At 49.4% G+C, this 17,859-nt stretch overlaps 8 protein-coding genes across 8 annotated transcripts; 4 read left to right on the forward strand and 4 right to left on the reverse strand.

The window, feature by feature from the left end:
* Positions 1–587: 587 nt before the first annotated feature.
* BDR25DRAFT_207093 (uncharacterized protein) lies at positions 588–914 on the forward strand (the record flags this gene model as incomplete). The annotated part of the gene is made up of 1 exon (XM_033684514.1): positions 588–914. A coding segment is annotated over one exon (327 nt), but the record flags the coding sequence as incomplete, so codon positions are not given.
* Positions 915–1,542: 628 nt separating this feature from the next.
* On the forward strand, positions 1,543–3,404 carry BDR25DRAFT_299836 (uncharacterized protein). The gene is made up of 5 exons (XM_033689240.1): positions 1,543–2,106; positions 2,158–2,194; positions 2,247–2,320; positions 2,372–2,727; positions 2,784–3,404. Exons 1-5 carry the CDS (start codon positions 1,942–1,944, stop codon positions 3,202–3,204), a joined length of 1,053 nt encoding a protein of 350 aa, XP_033554979.1. The 5' UTR covers positions 1,543–1,941; the 3' UTR covers positions 3,205–3,404.
* On the reverse strand, positions 3,401–4,294 carry BDR25DRAFT_250746 (acyl-CoA N-acyltransferase). Its single transcript, XM_033686088.1, has 2 exons — positions 4,062–4,294; positions 3,401–4,010 (listed from the first exon to the last, which is right to left on the reverse strand). The coding sequence occupies exons 1-2, from the start codon at positions 4,254–4,256 to the stop codon at positions 3,576–3,578; spliced, it is 630 nt and encodes a 209-aa protein (XP_033554980.1). The 5' UTR covers positions 4,257–4,294; the 3' UTR covers positions 3,401–3,575.
* A 125-nt stretch (positions 4,295–4,419) lies between these two features.
* Positions 4,420–6,703, forward strand: BDR25DRAFT_275916 (LACT-domain-containing protein). Its single transcript, XM_033687519.1, has 3 exons — positions 4,420–4,795; positions 4,866–6,270; positions 6,343–6,703. The coding sequence occupies exons 1-3, from the start codon at positions 4,472–4,474 to the stop codon at positions 6,486–6,488; spliced, it is 1,875 nt and encodes a 624-aa protein (XP_033554981.1). The 5' UTR covers positions 4,420–4,471; the 3' UTR covers positions 6,489–6,703.
* Positions 6,704–8,658: 1,955 nt separating this feature from the next.
* On the forward strand, positions 8,659–8,982 carry BDR25DRAFT_175819 (uncharacterized protein; the record flags this gene model as incomplete). Its single annotated transcript, XM_033684169.1, has 2 exons — positions 8,659–8,898; positions 8,920–8,982. Coding segments are annotated over 2 exons (303 nt in total), but the record flags the coding sequence as incomplete, so codon positions are not given.
* Positions 8,983–9,639: 657 nt separating this feature from the next.
* On the reverse strand, positions 9,640–11,014 carry BDR25DRAFT_308951 (uncharacterized protein; the record flags this gene model as incomplete). Its single annotated transcript, XM_033691042.1, has 4 exons — positions 9,640–10,312; positions 10,457–10,531; positions 10,617–10,764; positions 10,837–11,014. The coding sequence occupies 4 exons, from the start codon at positions 11,012–11,014 to the stop codon at positions 9,640–9,642; spliced, it is 1,074 nt and encodes a 357-aa protein (XP_033554983.1).
* A 1,779-nt stretch (positions 11,015–12,793) lies between these two features.
* BDR25DRAFT_275920 (uncharacterized protein) lies at positions 12,794–16,616 on the reverse strand. The gene is made up of 3 exons (XM_033687520.1): positions 16,574–16,616; positions 16,457–16,525; positions 12,794–16,404 (listed from the first exon to the last, which is right to left on the reverse strand). Exons 1-3 carry the CDS (start codon positions 16,604–16,606, stop codon positions 13,066–13,068), a joined length of 3,441 nt encoding a protein of 1,146 aa, XP_033554984.1. The 5' UTR covers positions 16,607–16,616; the 3' UTR covers positions 12,794–13,065.
* A 188-nt stretch (positions 16,617–16,804) lies between these two features.
* Positions 16,805–17,835, reverse strand: BDR25DRAFT_250754 (snare-like protein). The gene is made up of 6 exons (XM_033686089.1): positions 17,764–17,835; positions 17,569–17,706; positions 17,389–17,515; positions 17,293–17,334; positions 17,199–17,244; positions 16,805–17,149 (listed from the first exon to the last, which is right to left on the reverse strand). The coding sequence occupies exons 1-6, from the start codon at positions 17,810–17,812 to the stop codon at positions 16,952–16,954; spliced, it is 600 nt and encodes a 199-aa protein (XP_033554985.1). The 5' UTR covers positions 17,813–17,835; the 3' UTR covers positions 16,805–16,951.
* Between the last annotated feature and the right edge of the window lie 24 nt (positions 17,836–17,859).

A 17,859-nucleotide genomic window follows, 5' to 3' on the forward strand; every position in this document is an offset into this window, starting at 1 on the left:
CCGCAAAACGGCCTCTCTGTGGGGGCTAAGGATGGAATCGGGGTAGGGGCAGCTGCTGGGGGGGTTCTGCTCCTAGGGCGGGGCTTTGTCGCAAAAGTCATGTTAGTTTCCATGTCGGGAGGCAAGATTTTAATTACTGCGTCTAGTGTAGCAGCGTGCTATTACAGAACGTAGAACACGAGCATATTATGACATGTTCCACGTTAGGTGAACAAACGCACGAGAATGGCTACCAAGAGTCTCATATGATTCGGTGGCCTCTAGACAATGATGGTGTTTTTTCCTTCTGGGCATTGTGTTATTCGTATCCTCGGAGCAACTAGGCTGTGCTCAAAGAACTACCATATTTAAATTCAGTGCTATGGGAAGGCTTTAGGACCTGTAATCCCGTAGGTAAGAAAAGCCTGAAGAACAGGAAAGTGGCGCTGATAGAAATGAGTCCTGTCGGACTCCCGCACCTCACACCCCTAGACGGTGGAACGGTATGCGGACATTGGATTCCGGGAAATGTAAGCACACTGAACAACCTCTGCGATCGTTCGTCATACTAATCCCAATTTATCACATGTTCGTAATCGCACCCTCTGACAATCTCATTCTCACCGGACTACTTTCACACCCCTTTGGAGTCTCAACCAGAACGGTGGTTACCCGAAGCTTATAGAGAAGCTTCATCTTCAAAGTCCAATAACGCCCGTAGCCGCATCGAACCGTTCAGCATCGCCCCGAGATCCTGTATTGGAAGGCCCCTTGTGCTTGCTCAATTAAGACTTGTGTTGGCGAAGATGGTGTGGAAATTTGATATCGAGAAAGCAAACACAAAAGCCGGTGGTCTGCAATGGGAGGAGCAGAAGACTTTTACTGTGGTAGAAAAGCTTCCTTTCGACGTGAAGCTTACGTTGGCGATGCGATGAGAAGGCCCCGTCTCGGGACCGGGGTGTATATGAGGACAAGGCCTGCCTAGTGGGGCATGTCTCAGTTCAGATCACCGGGACTGATGCATCGGAGAATTTGTGTGGGCATGATAAGGCTGAGAAAGCCTTCCCTTCTCTGTTCGTACTGGATCGAAGTCGAGAGACTCTTGAGGGCCTATACCCCATTAAGAATGTGCTGTGCTGGGCTCTTGGGGATGTGCTCAAAGAAGTCGTCGAGGAGTGTCCCGAAATAACTAGAAGCCAGTGCTAAGTCACTAGTGCACTTGTTTTAGTTAGCAACTTCCTCTGGAAACACTCCTTGAATCTAGATTTCACAACCACCTCTCTTTCATCACTCTTCCCTGTAATGAATTGCAGTGAATAGGCTTCTTCCAGGTCTCGCGATGATCAGCTCTTTCCTTCGATTACCCTGCATGGAATTTTACACGGCAATGCAGCCCAGCTGTGGCTCAGCTAGTAAGCGCCCGGGTTTTCATCCACTCGGACTTCGGATTGGATCGACATCGGCCCTCCCGCTTCGACATATCGAGAGACCTGTAAGACGTCACTAATTTAGGCCACCATCCATGTAAGGACACTTATCTCTTTTCTTCCTCTTCAGTCCGCCTGGAGCTTCATTTTCAGCCTTTATTGATGCGTTGTTCTTCGGTCATCAGACTCATCCCGAATTGAAGCACCGGAACCATTTAGAAGGTAAGGTGCAAAATTATCGAGGAAGTTTCAGATTGTGGCTTTCGCATGTTGTCGGGACCGATATGAATCTCACCTCAATCTTACTTCGCCCTGCTGGACCCTCCACGATCCGACGTGTGGGATCCTATAATATTGCGTCTGACGACCTGCGCCTGGCTGCCACGCTGTCTAAGCTCACCTCAACTTTTGGTACAACTTCCAAGGTTCAGCTTGGGCCGATCATGGGACTCTTGCAATGAGAAATGAGGTCTTCGCACCTCCATTCCTTCAACATCCTGCATTTCCTCCTGGGTGCCCAACCGCTGCAACCAACATGGGCGCGAACAGTTCCGTACCAGCGGACTACAATGCGCCTGCGTACGGAATTCTGGTCTTGGACATCTTTCTGACGACAGCTGCGTTGGCTGGTCGTACCGTGTCACGAAAAATGATGAAGGCACGACCTGCCACGGACGATTATTTGGCATATATTGCTTATGTGAGTATATCGATTAAAGGATTCCAGAGGTTGCACGCTGAATACGAGCAGTCGGCCAATCTCGGGCTACTCGTCTCAGGTCTACTTCGTGAGTCTATCTGCACTTTCGCCCATCGGGAACGGGAATTGACAGAGAGTAGTCACCGCTCACGGAGCACTCTCTCTATCATCCGTTACCACACAAACAGAAGATGAGAAGCATTTCGTAAGATCTGTATGCAGATCCGAAATTGTTTTCTGTTAGTGCTCTATCTAACTATTTCAGGTTTACGATGGACTGGCGGTGCTCTACGTTTTCTCCATTACCTTCATCAAATCCTCAATTTTATTTCTCTACCGGCGAACTTTTACTATGCTTACGACCTGGTTTCGTTACGCTTGGTGGTCGACCTTCATCTTAACCCTATTGTGGACCGCTACATGTATCATTCTATTAGCATTGCAAGGTGTTGACAAGCTTCCGAAAGGTGGATTCTCGCGACTCGGCATATCTATCACAGGAATAGTCAACGCGTTCACTGATTTCCTGATATTGGGACTACCGATTCTCATGGTTACGAGGATGAAGCTACGAAAGAACCAGAAGATTGCGCTTATATCAATTTTCTTGGTTGGGGGAATGTGAGTAAGATGGTTCTTTGATTATGAGACATATACGCTGACAAGTTGGGGTCAAGTGCTTCCATCGTCTCGATCATCCGAGGCACGATATTCTTCATCAACCGCGAATACCAACTCAACGAAGCCTACTCAAACTACCTCGATATCGTCCTCACCGCAACGGAGAGCTCAGCCGGTTTTATGTGCGCGTGCTTCCCTCTCATGAAACCAGTTATCATTCACACAACACGATGGGTCCAGCAGTTACGAGGAGTGGAAACGGGCCATCAAGGGTGGACAACGCTTTCAAATTCGGAGGGAACAGCGAAGGGCCCTCCAAAGACGGAGAAGAGCAACCGGGCGCCAAACTGGAATGACGACTACGAGATTCAGCTTCTTCCGGTAAAGCGACTGGGAGATGACAGGGGTAGGACGGTTACAGATTCGCCTGTGAATCTGGAATCGCAGATGCCGTGGGAAATGAGAGATCATAGATGACAGATGAGGGATAAGATATGAGGGATGAGATATGAGGGATGAGACATGAGAGATGAGATATGACGGACGAGATAACGACGCATATCATGAGTTGGATGAAGGTCATGGTTTCACTTTTGGAAGGACTGGTTCCTCGAGTAATACGCAGATACCCTCTCACCGGTTTGTTTTGTAAAGTTTTCTATTCATATCGATCCCGACCTCGATTCTTCGACCTGAGATGCTCTTAATAATCGGCATATTGCCTCTTCGCTTTGGGTAGCCGCTCCAGTAGCCTAGCTTGCCTGGCGCTGTAGATGTCCGCTCAATTGGTTCGCGGGCTACCCTTCCTCTTGCCTTGTGTTTCCAGAAACCAATACCATGATAAAGCCTCATGGTACATAAAATGCACCGGCTCCATCACTCCCCTCCCGGGCTAAAGGCCCATGCGCCAGCCCCATACCCATGCTCACCTCCGCCTGGTCCGGCACCTTCAAAGCCGTCCCCTGCTTCAAATACAGCACCAACCTAAACGCAGTATTCCCATTTAAGTAATACCGGTGCAACCTCTTGCTCCGTAAAAATCCCAACCTCTCATATAATTTCAAACTCGCGGTATTGGTGACCTCAGTTTCGAGCACGATTTCGTCGGCCTCGCGCGCGGCCATGGCCTCAATAGCCATGCAGACGAGCTTGGTGGCAATGCCGCGGCCGCGGTGCGATTCTTGGACAGCCAGCATCGCGATGTAGCCCCGGAACGTTCCTGAGCGGTGGGGCTCGAGTTTGCAGACCACGACGCCGATGAGGTCGTGCGAAGGGGAGAGGGCCTGTAAAGTTGTCAGGTATCAGGATAGTAGAACCTATGGGGTGAGATATACCATGTAGCAAAGGTCGCCCCATTGATAGAGGAAATACCTATAGACGTATATGCTGTAGGGTTCGGAGAGATCCTTCGATATCAGCAGACGGATGGCGGGGAGGTAGGATTCCTCTTTCGAGCTTTCGTATTGCACATATTGAAGTTCATCGACGGGGGGAGCAGATGTGAGGGCCTGAGCATTTTCCTCGCTCATCGCCACCGATAGCAATGGGGCTCTGCAGAATGTGGGTGGGATAGCGGGGGCGGGGTCGAAACATGGCTGTTGAGATTCACAGGAGCTTTGACCCTCGCCAAGCCAATGACATCCCATGACGCCGATCCTTCACAATAAGCATTTCAGGCCCTGGTGTAAACACCAACTTTCTCCCCCTCCCCCTCCCCCTCCCCTCTCCTCTTTACTCCCCGCAAATGTCTTTCCTCCGACGCCGCTTCGGCGGCGGCGGCACCGGCTCCTCCACAGAACCCTCCCGTGAACCCACCCCCGACCTAGACAAAGCAGACGATCTCCGGGTCATCACGGCCAAGAAGTTGCACAACCTCTCTCAGCCAAAGAATAGCAAAAAGAGGAACTTCTGGATATTCGGGCTGGGCGGTGTTTTTGGGTTGGTGGTTGCGGCTTTTTTTGCCGGGAGTAATGACATGATTGATTTGTCCGGGTTGGAGGGAATGAATCTAGAGAGTATTTTCGATGCTTTGCCTGCGGGGTTAATAAGCGATGCGCAGCAGCTACAGGTAAGTGGTTTCTTAATGGTATAAAAGCGGGGGGAACGAGAAAAGAGTGCTGATTTCTGCGGCATAGTAGAAGCACGAACGGGATGCTGTGAATTACGATTCCTTTGCCGTCGGCCTCCATGCGCGTTCGCAAGGTGTACACGCTTCACATCCCGTTATAATGATTCCCGGAGTCATTTCCACCGGCCTTGAGTCCTGGGGAACTGAGGAGTCGTCAAGGCAGTATTTTCGCAAGAGGCTTTGGGGTTCGTGGACAATGATGCGGGCGCTGGTGCTGGACAAAGCACTTTGGAAGAAGCATATCATGCTAGATAAAACTACCGGCATGGATCCACCAGGAATCAAGCTTCGCGCTGCACAGGGCTTCGACGCCACTGATTTCTTCATCACCGGATACTGGATATGGAACAAGATCCTCGAGAACCTCGCCACCATTGGCTACGATCCCACAAACGCCTTTACCGCAGCATACGACTGGCGCATGTCGTACATGAATTACGAAAACCGCGACCAATACTTCACTCGTCTCAAAACCCACATCGAAGTCGAAGTCCGCGTCTCGAACAAAAAGGTCGTCCTTCTCTCCCACTCCATGGGCTCCCAAGTCCTGTACTATTTCCTCCACTGGGTCGAAGCTGAGGGCTACGGAAACGGCGGCCCCTCCTGGGTTGAGTCTCACGTCGATTCCTGGATCAACATTAGCGGCTGCATGCTCGGCGCCGTGAAAGGCCTGCCTGCTGTCCTCTCAGGCGAAATGAAAGACACGGCCCAACTCAACGCCTTCGCCGTCTACGGTCTCGAGAAATTCCTTTCACGTCACGAACGCGCAGAAATATTCCGCGCAATGCCTGGAATCTCCTCTATGCTGCCTATGGGAGGAAACGCGGTCTGGGGCGACGCGGGTTGGGCTCCTGATGATGAACCAGGACAGAACACCAGTTTTGGCAACTTCATCCGATTTCGGGATAGCAATTCTACGCTAGCGAGCCAGAACCTCACCATTGAAGATAGCTTACCGTATTTATTCCGCAACAGCGAGGATTGGTATAAAGATATGGTGCAATCGAGCTATTCACATGGTGTCGCACACACGGCGAAAGTCGTCGAAGACAATCAGCGCATCCCCGCCAAATGGATCAATCCACTAGAAACGCGGCTTCCACTTGCCCCTCATTTGAAGATATACTGCTTCTACGGCGTGGGAAAGGAGACAGAGCGTGCGTATTATTACAAAGAAGATACTGACCCACTTAGCAAGACAAATGTGACCATCGACACGAGCTACAGCAACGGGAAAACAGATCACGGCGTGGTAATGGGCGAGGGAGATGGTACGGTGAACTTGCTGTCCGCGGGGTATATGTGTACGAAGGGGTGGAGGATGAAGAGGTATAATCCAGCGGGTGTGCAGATTAAGACGTATGAGATGCCGCATGAGCCAGATAGGTTTTCGCCTAGGGGTGGACCGAATACGGGTAAGTTCATAAATCTAGTTCTTCGCGTGTCCTGCAGATAATGTGAAGACGATGGGTTTAACGTTTGTGAAGGCGATCATGTCGATATTCTCGGCCGCTCGTCTCTCAACGATCTGATTCTCCGTGTTGCGGGGGGGAGAGGCGAGCTCATTGAAGAAAGTATCCATTCGAATATTAGGGAGTATGCGGAGAAAGTCCGTATATATGACAAAGAGTAAGCCCATTGTAATTTTCGAGACGGTTACGGTCACGAATCACCGCTCTTCAGGAGGGCGTTTTGGATAAGGAGGGTTCGAAAGAATCAAGCAAACGATACCAGATAGACGAATGTTACGCGAGTTTTTGACGTTAGAGGAATTTTGGTCTGTTGGTTTAGATTTTATTACTTCACATTATGCTTATCTTTAGTATAGCAACTACTTTCTCGATCTATACTCAGAGTTTTCATCACAGTCCTAGCCATCATCATCATCACTACCAACTTCCACAAAGTTTCACCATAATCTTACACAAATACGCACCACGACAACGAAAAGGGGCACACTGCGACACATACAACAGTTCTCGTACCCCTACCATTTTCCACAACTCCAACCCCCGAACTGATCATAGATCGATCAGGGTTGTTGTTTCTTCTTCCATATCAACATGCACATTATTGGCAAATTATTGTGATCCTGCACAGGGCTTCTAGCTTATCTTATTTTAGAACATTAGAACGGCAGGTAGACTCCATGCACGCCGTTTTGGGCTTAGTTCTGGAAAAATTGCCAGTCCAGACGTCACGAGATCCGCCGGTGAATTTTAGAACAGCAGTAAGAGCAGGGATCCCATTGTTCGTCCCCTTGGTCTTTTATTCTCACATTGAATCTCGACATATCGGGTGCTATCTCGAAGTTTTAGAGCCCGGAAACCCCATAACTTGGAATCCTCACAGTTTTACATCTTTAGAACGAGCGAGGGTTACTTGAGACATGAGTTGGAACGCTAGTGTTTTTGGAGCGGCGGGAGATCAGCAACACGTCGCTACTTGAGTTTGTGTCGATTTTTTGTTCCTTTGGACTAAGCGACTGATGGCCTAGACGAATGTCTGCTTGACTCTGACGATTTTTGAGCAGCAAGAGAATAGTGACACCCCATCGGTCGAATTTGTCTCAATCTAGTTCCTGTGGATTGAAGGCTAATAAACAAGACGCGAGTTTGTGTAGGTAGGCTTTTCGGAGTAGCGGAACTCCCGCGACACTCCCGCGACCCTCCATAAGATGAGTTGGTCTATCCTTTTTAGGCCCCCTTTGAAAAGAACCACCGATATTCTAAACATGGATATGCTCTTTCTTATTGGAGAGCAGCTCGCTGCTCATGTACAGGCGCCTCTAGGGCATCTGGAATCGGCTATGAAGTAATAACCAAAGAGAATCGATGCCCCAGGGCCCCTCCAGGTGTGCAGAAAGCACCAGAGACTATGTTCCGTCTTTTAGTCTCCTCTCTTAACTTCAGGTCGCCCACCATCGCTGCTCTCGTGGGATCCTTCGGTAGAGAAGGGAAAGAACATAGATTGTTCCTCACTACCGTTTAGGTTCTCCCATCCTAGGTCTGTAACTGTTGTTAGAACTTAGTTGGGAGAATCGAAGTAGTTATTGAAAATTAAATTGGAAGGCCAACCAGACGCTGAAGTACGCTTTTCCGTATTCTAAATTCGTCCATGGCCAGTCTTGCCGACGTTCAAGTGACCATCGTCCTGGGTATCGGTTCCTTGTATTTTGTTCCTCCATATCGAAGATCCCCCACGGCTTAATGCCACATTATATTAGTCCGGCTAGGATTCAATTTGTTTGGTTGCGAATATTTGCAGCCGCCGCACATAAAATTGGAAGAACAACCTTTTTACACAGAGTGATGGAACAGAAAGAAATTCCTTTTTAATCCAGAAATCTAAGCGCGTAACAAGCTGAAGCTTATCTTAGGTTTTAGGGTTATAGAATTTTACTCTGGAGGCTAAGAGAGGTGTGGAAGCTCAGAAAACGAGATTGCATCCCTTGAGCAGAGGCGCCGCTGACTAAGCGAGTAGGGGATGCGATTGAGGAAGAGCGCACGAAACTATCTACTGAGGCGTCAACATCTTCAAAATCATGACAGAAATCACTATTCCACCACCAAATTCCAATGTTAATCATCATTCCTAAACCAATAACACCCTTCCTTCGGGTCTTCCCTCTTTGTTCTCAAACTCTTTAGTATATGCGTCTCCATTACAGATAAGCCTTTCAAAAGTCTTTGCCCGCGCTAAAAACGCCACAATCTTGGCGCAAACATCGGGGATCCTCAATCCCTGATTTCAATCAAATTTCAATAGATTTCCAGCTATACTACGACTTATTTCATCTCTACATGGCGCCTAATCACGATATCGCTACTCGAGCTTTAGTTGTTGCCCTTAAATCGCCATCTGTGGGCAAAACTACCCAACAGGTCGTGTCAATTACTGGACTACCAAAGCGCACTGTCGATAGCATCTACGGCCGAGCGATCAAGCGTGGGTTTGATCCTAACGCCGTCCCTCTTGTTATAAAAGACGAATATCTTGAAGATGCTCCCCGATCTGGCCGTCCAAATAAGCAGACAAGCAAGGTTCAGCAATCTCTCACCTAGAAGGTACGCCTTGACCGATATGGCCGTGAGAAGACATGTGCTGACCTTGCTGGCGAGCTTAGCCAGGAGGTTATTAGGCTTGAAGGTGGTAATGAGTACAAAGAGGGAAGAGATCACACCCAGAGGAGGCATTTGCTTGTCCGCCCAATTTGAAATGTGGCTTTTTTAGTGCCTTGGCGTGGGCAAAGACTTGTGAAAGGCGTATCCGTAATATATCCATAATCCCAAGCCAGTGTATCTTTGACCTCTCTTCGCGTCCTACCAAAGGGAAGAGCCATGTGTAGATAATTTTAGTTATTCAGAACACCATCCCCCTGATCCGACGCGCTCTTTACTCTCACCCGAAGCCCCTTGTCGTGCGAGTCCACATTGCCTTTTCAGAGGACCGAGGTGCGGAAAGAAGTACCATGTACTCACTGCAATTCCATTTTAGAGACATTACCTCAGCTGCGTGAGTATTTTGAACGCTCTGGGTACTGCCTTATTGCTTGGAACAGGCTTCTTCTCAGAGCGCAAAGGCTCGATCGTGCTGCGAGGAGAGCGTTTTGGTAGGGTAGAATGGGGGATTGCGTAATGAGATCAGGGAGGGGAACTTGCGTAACGATATTTGCTTGAACGCTTGGGGCTGGGTGGGACAATCAGATAGAAAATTTTGCGCAGAGATAGAACTAAGGCAGAATAAAGACGCTAGCAAAATACCTGAATTTCTCGTTACTTCCCTTACTCTGTTCTCTGCCTTGGCTCTCTAGTGCTACTCGGCCCTTCTCCGTTGCTAGCAGCAGCCTCGTTTCCAGAACGCATGCTGCTAGCTCCCACTTCGTTGTCATGTCCAGCTCGACTACTGGGTCCTGTTATTTTACTGGGACCTTCTCCGTTGTCTTCTACTTCAGCTGCAGGGTTACAGCCTTCTAGTTCGGACGCCCTCCTTCCATGCTGCGGCCTCTGGGGCGCCTCATCCACCAACGGACTTGGGGCGTATTCAGGTCCTGAGGGCTGCTGCAAACTTTCTAATTCGTGCGTCTGCTCGGGTTGCTGTTCCCCTGGTGTTCCTGCTGCTGCCACCCCAGGTTGCGGATGGCGCGGGCCTTGTCCGTGAATTAGTACTCCTTCGACTGCCGCGTGTGGCGGCGCTGGCAGTGCTGGTTGCGGCCCTGCTGGTACTGGTATCAGCCCCTGTTGACCCCCAGCTTCTTGAGGAAGACCGCCACCACCTGTCGTCGGCCCTGCAGCTTCCCCCTTCCCCCACTTCCTATAGATCAGAAGCCCTGCAACTCCTAATAAAATACCACCAATAACAGCTCCAGAAATCAGACCACCTAACTTCCCTCCAGAGATGCCCGTACTTGGAGGTGATGTAGGCGACGTTTGAGGAGACGTCGTACTAGAAGTCGAACTAGAAGTCGAACTAGAAGTCGAACTAGAAATCGAACTAGAAGTCAAACTCGACGAATTCGACGTCACAACCGTAATAGGCAAAGAGACTGTCCTAGTAGCTCCCCAGTCCCCACCTGTCCAATTCGGCCAGCAATTAACATACAGCATTGGGTTCAGATCGCCCACAGACTCGTAAACTGTCCCTGTGACGCAGACGGTTTGCGTGCCAGTTCCAGTGCTAATTTACACCATCGTGTCAGTGATAAGATTGCAAACATGCTTCTTGTAAGAGAGAGTGAGGGGAGCAGGGCCAGGGCGTATACCATGTTGTCTTAAATTGATCATTTCTTATAACGCTCCCATTAACACAGGCCGTATAAATTGGACAGTCTCCTGTTGTAGGGCAGCAACGACCAAGGGCTGAAGCGGAAAGCCATGTTTCTCCAGGCGTGAGGCAGTGGAATGGAGAATCTGTGGGGATTGAGGAGTGAGAATACGAATCTCAGAGGTCTAGGAGAAAGCCTTGGTGTGGGAATAACTTACACTTCCCTTGAGTAGACGTATAGCCAATGATATCGGGCGGGATGGTAGTCTCAGCGCGAGGCTCGATGGTGTGCTGAGCTGCAGAAGTTATCGGGGTGAGGGCTTGGAAAGAGATAGAAATGAGTAATGATAAAGTTGCGATGAGAACTAGGTATCTGATTCTAACCTTCATCTCCATAGCCGATATTTTGGCTTTAGCGGGAGGCAAGATTAGAGGCGAAATGTGGGACACGGCTCATTTTGATGCATGAGTGCTGAACGGTACTGCACCGCTTTAATAGTAAATAACTGCCGAGTGAAGGATGGAAAGCTTACCTAGCCTTCTGACGAGTAGTATACCGACTTTAGCGACAGTAAGTTGCGTAAGTGAAGAAGCGCGGGCAGCTGAGGTGCGCTTTACTCCAGGAAGGTTGTGTGCTTCCACATGGCGTGCCGAGCCGATAAACATCCCGTCACGCTGCTGCATGCGGTGCGAACCAAGACTGAGGCGCAAATGCGATATTGAAATCCTGGGTATCATTCGCGAGACAGACACTAGTGGCGTGCATGCAGCCAAGTCACAGGATCGCAGCATAGATTGACGCGGGATTTGCCGCAGCCTCACGTTGTTCATATCGTCCATATGGATTACGAAACTTGAATATATAAGTAATACATACTTTCTCCATCTTGTTGCTGCCTTCAAACTCCCTTTCCCTTCATTTCACTCTCAGAAACGCCGTTCAACCCCACCAACCTCCCTCCCATCAACCTCCATAGCGCCAGCCACACGCGAACTCCCGCCCGGCATCTCGCAACACATAGTATCAGACACCTCAACGAGTCCATGGTCCAGCCTGATCATTCCAACACGGTCTGTATGAATTCCGTCTCCATAGCCGTACCCAGAGTCAGCACTTAGAGCATGGGCTCCTCCACCCGGCATAGTGAATGTTTGACTAGGAGCTCCCACCCGATACTGTAAATGACGTCTATTTAAGACCATTCCAAGGAGTGTAAAGAACGTAGCGCCTAGGATGCATCCGACAACGGGTCCGGCAATCCAGGCTTTTGAAGGTGATGGGTTAGTGTGAGGGGTTTGGGTTTGTTGGAATCCTGAGATAGGTGGTAATGATGAGGATGTTGCTGATGAAGAGATAGTAGACCAGGATATCGCAGAGGATGATATCGTAGACGAGGACGCTGCAGAAGGAGACGCTATAGATGAAGCTATCGTACTAGCTAAGGGTGCCATCGAAGAGAACGTCGGAGATAAAATTGTCCTCGTGGTCATGCCTGACGACATCGTCGTCGTCGTCGTCGTAGTAGCAACAGTAGCGTCCCAATTTCCTCCATCCCACTCAGGCCAACACTGATAATTCATAATCGGATCCTGATCTAATATAGAATGATAAACCGTTCCAGTGACGCAAGAAGTTTGCGCCTTAGAACCGGTACTGTGCCGAGTTAATAGCCGGACGAACTGTGTTTTTTAAACATCAAGAATAATAGTAGATATTCAGGTATGCACGAACCAAGTACGTTGATAAACATCATTTGCCATAACACTTCCCCTCAAACATGTTGTAGCCATAAAGCAATCGGGCTTTGCGGTGAGGCAGCATTGACCGTATAAACCGAATGTTTGCCATGCAGAGCTTTCGCGACAAGTGTAGGGAGAGACTAGAAAATGACATTAGTGGGCATAGGTAGAATAATCGGGGAGTGTCTACATACATTCGCCAGATATGTATGTGTATCCAATGAGATCTGGCGGCAGACCACTCTGCCTCCTCACGAGCAGTGGAGAAGGGGCTGTTATAGTGGCAGAATCAACATAGGAACTCGGCAAAAAGAGAATCTGTGTTGACCGGAGAGAGGCATGTATCAACATATTCGCGAGCTAGGTTCAGATATGTGGAGAAATAAAGGAAGCAGACCTAAGAGTTATGGAGAACGAAAGAAAAATTCTCGTTAGGGTATCACCAGTATTCAAATTAAAAAATATCTAAGGCCTTCATAATTAGAAGACTGGTGTTAGATTGAAACCCAGTATCCGGACTTCAGTATATCTCAGTAACGCACACTAAGCCTTACACTCATCCCGTAATTGGTCAGGTTCGAATTCCTCGTAACACGTGACTTGTCTGGGACTTCAGCCTTGCAGGGGCAAATCGGTAGTCCGATGATGTGGTAATAGTACGGGCCGGTATCCGGATATCTTGGAGTAGAGTGATGTGGTTTAGAATTTTATCGTTGCTTCTTCGAACCTCTTCCGCCTCTCGAACTCTTGCTCTTCCCCTTTGCACCGCCACCACTTCCCCCTCCACCACCGCTGCTACCACCACCCATCATCACCCTGACCTTAGCTACAGGCAAGATCCCAACGACTTCGGGCTCTTTCCAACCCCGAATGAGATCGATCTCCTTAGGCCATACCCTCTCGACATCTTGACTCGTCTTGTCTAGCGCGCGAGGATCCTTCCCAGCCGCATCCCATTTTGTTAGAACCTCTTTCACAGCCTTGCCCCTCTTAAGTGTTCCAGGTTGCATCTTAGCCTTGTACTTATAGGTTGCTAATGCTGACCAAGGCGCACATACCGGGATGGCGGACAGAATCTCATCTCCTGGTAAGGGGCGACCAGTGAATGCATCAAGAGCTAGGAGCTGAGCCTTGATCATTTCTTCATCTTCGCCATCATCATCTTGGACATTGCCTTCGAGGGCTGCTCGTCGAACATCTTCCGCAGCTTTTCCAGCAGCCTGTGCTTTGAGATGCTGTTCGCGTCGGCGCTGCTTGTTTGCCTGCGTCTCTTCTTCCTTAGCTTTCTTCGCCCGTGCCTCGGCCTCCGCCGCTTGCTGACCAGATTTAGAGCCTAATAGACGCATTGCTAATGCACGCTCTTCTTCGTCTTGGTCGGCATATTTCGCAGCAAGCTTCTTCGCTTTTGCGCGTTTGCCTCTCGGTAGAGGACCCTTCCCTCCCACTTTGGAAGCATGCGATGTGACTGTTCCTGGACCTTTAGTGGATGGAACTGTAAGGTCAACCCCAGATGAATCATTTTCATCGTCTGCCGCCGCTCCAGATACTGAAGGGGTGTTTGACGAGATCGGAGTGGTTTCAGAAAGTTGTCCTTTCTTAAGCAGACGGCGTTCTCGTGCAGATAGGTGACGGCGCCCTGTTATCCCTCGAGTCTGCTCAGAGTCGGCAATGGACCCGGTATCGTCATGCGTCTCTTCCTGTGCCACCTCAGCCCTTGTAGAAAGTGCTCCCTTTCTGAGAGGTCCTCTAGTCTGGCCTTCAGAGCCAGAATCGACTAATTGATCTTCATTTTGAGACGCCCGGATTGATTGCAGCGGGTTGCTATGCCTTTCAGCCTCCGACTCTGCATCACTCTCATCTGACTCGAGCTTTGCATCAGGGAAATCTTCATCTGAGTCCGATCCAATTTTCGCATCGGGGAAATTCTCATCGCTATCACTTTCATCATCCTCTCGCTTGCTCGCCTCAAAAGCTTTTGGTTCTTCTGTAACATTATCTTGCTCGGTATTGGGAATGGTCTCTGTAGCTGGCTGGTTGAACACACGATGTTTTTGGTGCCTTGCTTTACTCGCTTCGCTGATCTCAAACATGACTGCTAGGCCGATAATGAGTTGTGCCGGAGGCAAGAACTCTTTCCTCCCTTTGATGTTGAATAAACCTGGTGCCAAGTATTCTCCCGTCGGACCGGTTTTACCAACTTGGTCGCTATTGACCCACCAAGCGGACATGACAGCCTTCGAATCCCAAGCTTCGGATGTAGAGACGGACAGATGGCCAGCCTGCGAGAGTGTCGATGGCGGTATCGGCGCGTCCGGAGTATTTGGGTTGTTTTTAATTACCATTGGCACGGCGCCCTTCAAATCGGCATGCACGTAGACATCTCCCTTTCGTAGGTACCTTCGATAGATTATCTCGTTCTGTTGGGCGTCTTTACCCCCGAGGACCAGATATCCATCTGATGAAATGAAGTAAACAAATTTCTCGAACCACTGAGCCCTTCGAACAGGTCGGAGGACTTCCTTTTCCTGCTTTAAGCCTTTCTTGAGGTCTTCTGCAACTTTGCGCTCATGGCTCTGTAGTGCTTTAGTGGATGCTTGGACTGTTCTCTCTTTTTTATCTGCCGCCGACCTCTTCTGATCAAAGTATTCGGTTGCATTTGCCCAAGCAGACAAACCGAGGTCGACGTCGATGGCTAGGTTGTTAATAACGGGCGGCTGAGAGGATGGAGTTTTCCTGGCCGATGGCGGATTGTCCTCTTCATCAGCTGATTCCCCACTGACAGAACTGGTCTCATAACCTTCATCGTCCCCGTTCTCTTGCTCTACATTTGACTCCGAAAGGAGCAGGGTGATAGTGTTCTCGTAAAGCTTTAAGGGCAAGCGAATTAGTTGCGCGACCGTGTTTCCTTGGTTTTGTTCGCGTTCAATCAAACGTGCAATTTCTCCCCAGTCCATTCCCTGCCCAATAAGCCCATTTACAGCGGCAATAGCTTCTGTAACGCGATGAACGTTTGCTAAAATCGCTTCTGCCTTCTGGAAATTAAGTTCCTGCACCTTCTGCAGACCGCCAATTCGACTGGCGTGTTCGTTTCGTGCTTTATCCAATTTCTTCTTGGCGGCTATCTCACGTTCGGTCAGTTTAGACTCCAGCTGCTGCCCCTCGATAGAGGAGAAATATTCGTCAACAGCTCTGTCGAATCCCTCAAACTCCAAGAAAGTATAACCCGATTTTTCGAATTGCTGTGGGCGAAACGGGTGGAAGTCGTCATAGAAAAGATTTGACTTTGCGGAGGATGTACCTTCGCCTTGGTCTTCCGTCTTGATTGCCGGATTTGGCTTGGCTAAGATGTAGCCTTTGATAGGGTCGGCGTGCATGATGTCTTCTGAAATTCTCCGCGCTTCTTGTAGAGCCGAAAGAAGCTTGTCTAGAAGCGAGTCGTTGTCGAGGACCTCCTGTGGCTTCAGCGTAGAATCAAAGCCGGCAATACAGAGTGCGTGATCCACCAATAGTGGAGGACACTCTGTAATAGAAACTGCGAGAGCCTTTCGAAGTGCATCCTTGTTCTTTTTATTCTTTGCCTTCTTCTCCGATGCTACAGGTTCTTGTTCTTTGTCGATTGCCTTTTGCAGAGCTTCGCGAACTCTTTCCTTTGCTAGCTCCGGCGCCCCACCATAATTTTGCCGCAAGGAGAGATTGTACTGTAGCCCGACCCTCAATTTCTCATGTTCGGCACCCTCGTCCACGTTCCGCAACAGCGCTAGAACCTTCAGGTCCCCGTCGGTAAGGACAATATTGCCACCTGCATAGAACTCAAAGTACAGCCGATACAGGCCATCTGAGAATTGTAACTCTATTATGCGATCCGTGCCGATTTGCGAAATTGATGTCACTCGTCTTGTTTTCAGATATTTCCGCAGGCGGGCGACGAAGCCTGAGGGGGCCGCTGCAGTGGTGCGGGCATAGCTGGTGAGATGACAGCGAAAACCGGACTCAATGATCAATTGCTCTCGTTGGTCCGCTCTGTGGAACTTGATCAAAAATATCCGCTAGGCCCGAGGTTAGTATCTGGTGCCCACCTTCCCAAAACTTTGCACATACTGAGTTGAGGTCGTAGATGTTGTTGACTCGAAGCGGACAAAGAGTCTTGGAAAGCTCGTGGGCGATGACCTGTGAATGAAGTTAGCTCTACTCGTTTCTAATAACTTTTAGACTGACCTTGACATCCAAGGAGGAGAAGCGTTGCTTCATTTCGTAGTTGAAAGCGAAAGTTTGTGAAACGAGCTGGGTCCGGAGAGCCGCAATGACGGAGTCGTCTGCCAAGCCCAAATCGTGGTGGGGCTGGTCATAAGGCTGAAAATTCAAGCGGACATACCCTGCCTCTTATGTAAGCTTCTCGAGGTCATTCACTAACTTCATTCGTTATTCGTTATTCGTGGAATAAGTGCGGTAAGATTCAATAGGACCCCTCGTGGACTCCTATCCTCTTCGTTCGAATCTAACTTATTCCTTGACCCACACATTACACCTAACCATGACTTTTCCTCATGATAGCATTGCACGAGAACTCCCACCAACGCCAGAATTGCCCGAAAACTATAGGCCTTGACGTATCCGCTCTGCTAGCTGCCTCTTTCCAAACTCCCAGGCATTCAGGAAACCCTGCTCAGAGAGATCGATGTTCTTCATCGAAGTCATATCCTGGGCCGGCGGCTTGCTAACGCGTGAGGCTACAATGACAGGATCGGTCTCTAATATGATGCCGTCGTCCACCAATTCATCGATAGCAAGCGACTAGCGCAGTGAGTGACTAAAGCCCATCGTCACCACAATGGGTACTTACCACTAGGTCATAGTTCTCAATGACGGTCCGTTTGTCCACAGAGTTTCTGTACCATGTAAGCATGCAAGATCTGGCTCATTTGGGCATGCCCTACTTCAGTAGAATGTTGAGAGAATCTCGTAGTGCCAGCACAACACTACGGCGCAATTAGTGATGGGCACTCTGGCGACTCGAGCTTCATAGCCAATACCTGTATAACAGAACCTCATTCTCCTCAGCCCCACCAACGACGTAGAGCATCACATCTGACTCCATCTTGAAAACAATAACCTTCTGGTCATATAAAATAATATCTGTTGTCTGTTTCGCCGTTTTCTCTGGTCCTCAGTCAGGACATGGGCTTTGCTAGCGATCGGCTCCGGGAACCAACCTAATAACCCTTTCTCAAAAGCCTTCTGGTCTTTCACTGTCTTGTATGCTATCTGGCCGGGGTAGTCTGTTGGGTTGCCGGAGGGTGGGTGTGGATTGGAGTAGTACTTGGTGAGGATGCGGGACCCATCGTCGATAGCTGGTATTTGCACGGGTCAGCATAGGTCCTCACAATGGGTACAAAGACATTGCGTACCAAGAATGAGGATTGCGGAGACACTGAAGAGGGACAGTGGAGGCGCCATTGTGTTGATGTTGGGGAGGTAGCTGTCGACCGTGTTTCGTTAGGTGT

Source organism: Lindgomyces ingoldianus, assembly GCF_010093535.1.
Source record: "Lindgomyces ingoldianus strain ATCC 200398 unplaced genomic scaffold BDR25scaffold_1, whole genome shotgun sequence".
Classification (NCBI taxonomy): domain Eukaryota; kingdom Fungi; phylum Ascomycota; class Dothideomycetes; order Pleosporales; family Lindgomycetaceae; genus Lindgomyces; species Lindgomyces ingoldianus.

Coding starts and splice junctions, on each gene's coding strand:
- BDR25DRAFT_250754 (XM_033686089.1), bottom strand. CDS start 17,812: ATGGCGCCTCCACTGTCCCTCTTCAGTGTCTCCGCAATCCTCATTCTT. Junction 17,707..17,763: donor CTCCGCAATCCTCATTCTTG/GTACGCAATGTC, acceptor TGCAAATACCAG/CTATCGACGATGGGTCCCGC. Junction 17,150..17,198: donor TTGAGAACTATGACCTAGTG/GTAAGTACCCAT, acceptor TCACTGCGCTAG/TCGCTTGCTATCGATGAATT.
- BDR25DRAFT_299836 (XM_033689240.1), top strand. CDS start 1,942: ATGGGCGCGAACAGTTCCGTACCAGCGGACTACAATGCGCCTGCGTAC. Junction 2,107..2,157: donor ATTTGGCATATATTGCTTAT/GTGAGTATATCG, acceptor GAATACGAGCAG/TCGGCCAATCTCGGGCTACT. Junction 2,195..2,246: donor ACTCGTCTCAGGTCTACTTC/GTGAGTCTATCT, acceptor GACAGAGAGTAG/TCACCGCTCACGGAGCACTC.
- BDR25DRAFT_275916 (XM_033687519.1), top strand. CDS start 4,472: ATGTCTTTCCTCCGACGCCGCTTCGGCGGCGGCGGCACCGGCTCCTCC. Junction 4,796..4,865: donor GCGATGCGCAGCAGCTACAG/GTAAGTGGTTTC, acceptor GCGGCATAGTAG/AAGCACGAACGGGATGCTGT. Junction 6,271..6,342: donor TAGGGGTGGACCGAATACGG/GTAAGTTCATAA, acceptor ACGTTTGTGAAG/GCGATCATGTCGATATTCTC.
- BDR25DRAFT_275920 (XM_033687520.1), bottom strand. CDS start 16,606: ATGAAGCAACGCTTCTCCTCCTTGGATGTCAAG. Junction 16,526..16,573: donor TCTCCTCCTTGGATGTCAAG/GTCAGTCTAAAA, acceptor CTTCATTCACAG/GTCATCGCCCACGAGCTTTC. Junction 16,405..16,456: donor ACATCTACGACCTCAACTCA/GTATGTGCAAAG, acceptor CCTCGGGCCTAG/CGGATATTTTTGATCAAGTT.
- BDR25DRAFT_250746 (XM_033686088.1), bottom strand. CDS start 4,256: ATGAGCGAGGAAAATGCTCAGGCCCTCACATCTGCTCCCCCCGTCGAT. Junction 4,011..4,061: donor GGGGCGACCTTTGCTACATG/GTATATCTCACC, acceptor ACAACTTTACAG/GCCCTCTCCCCTTCGCACGA.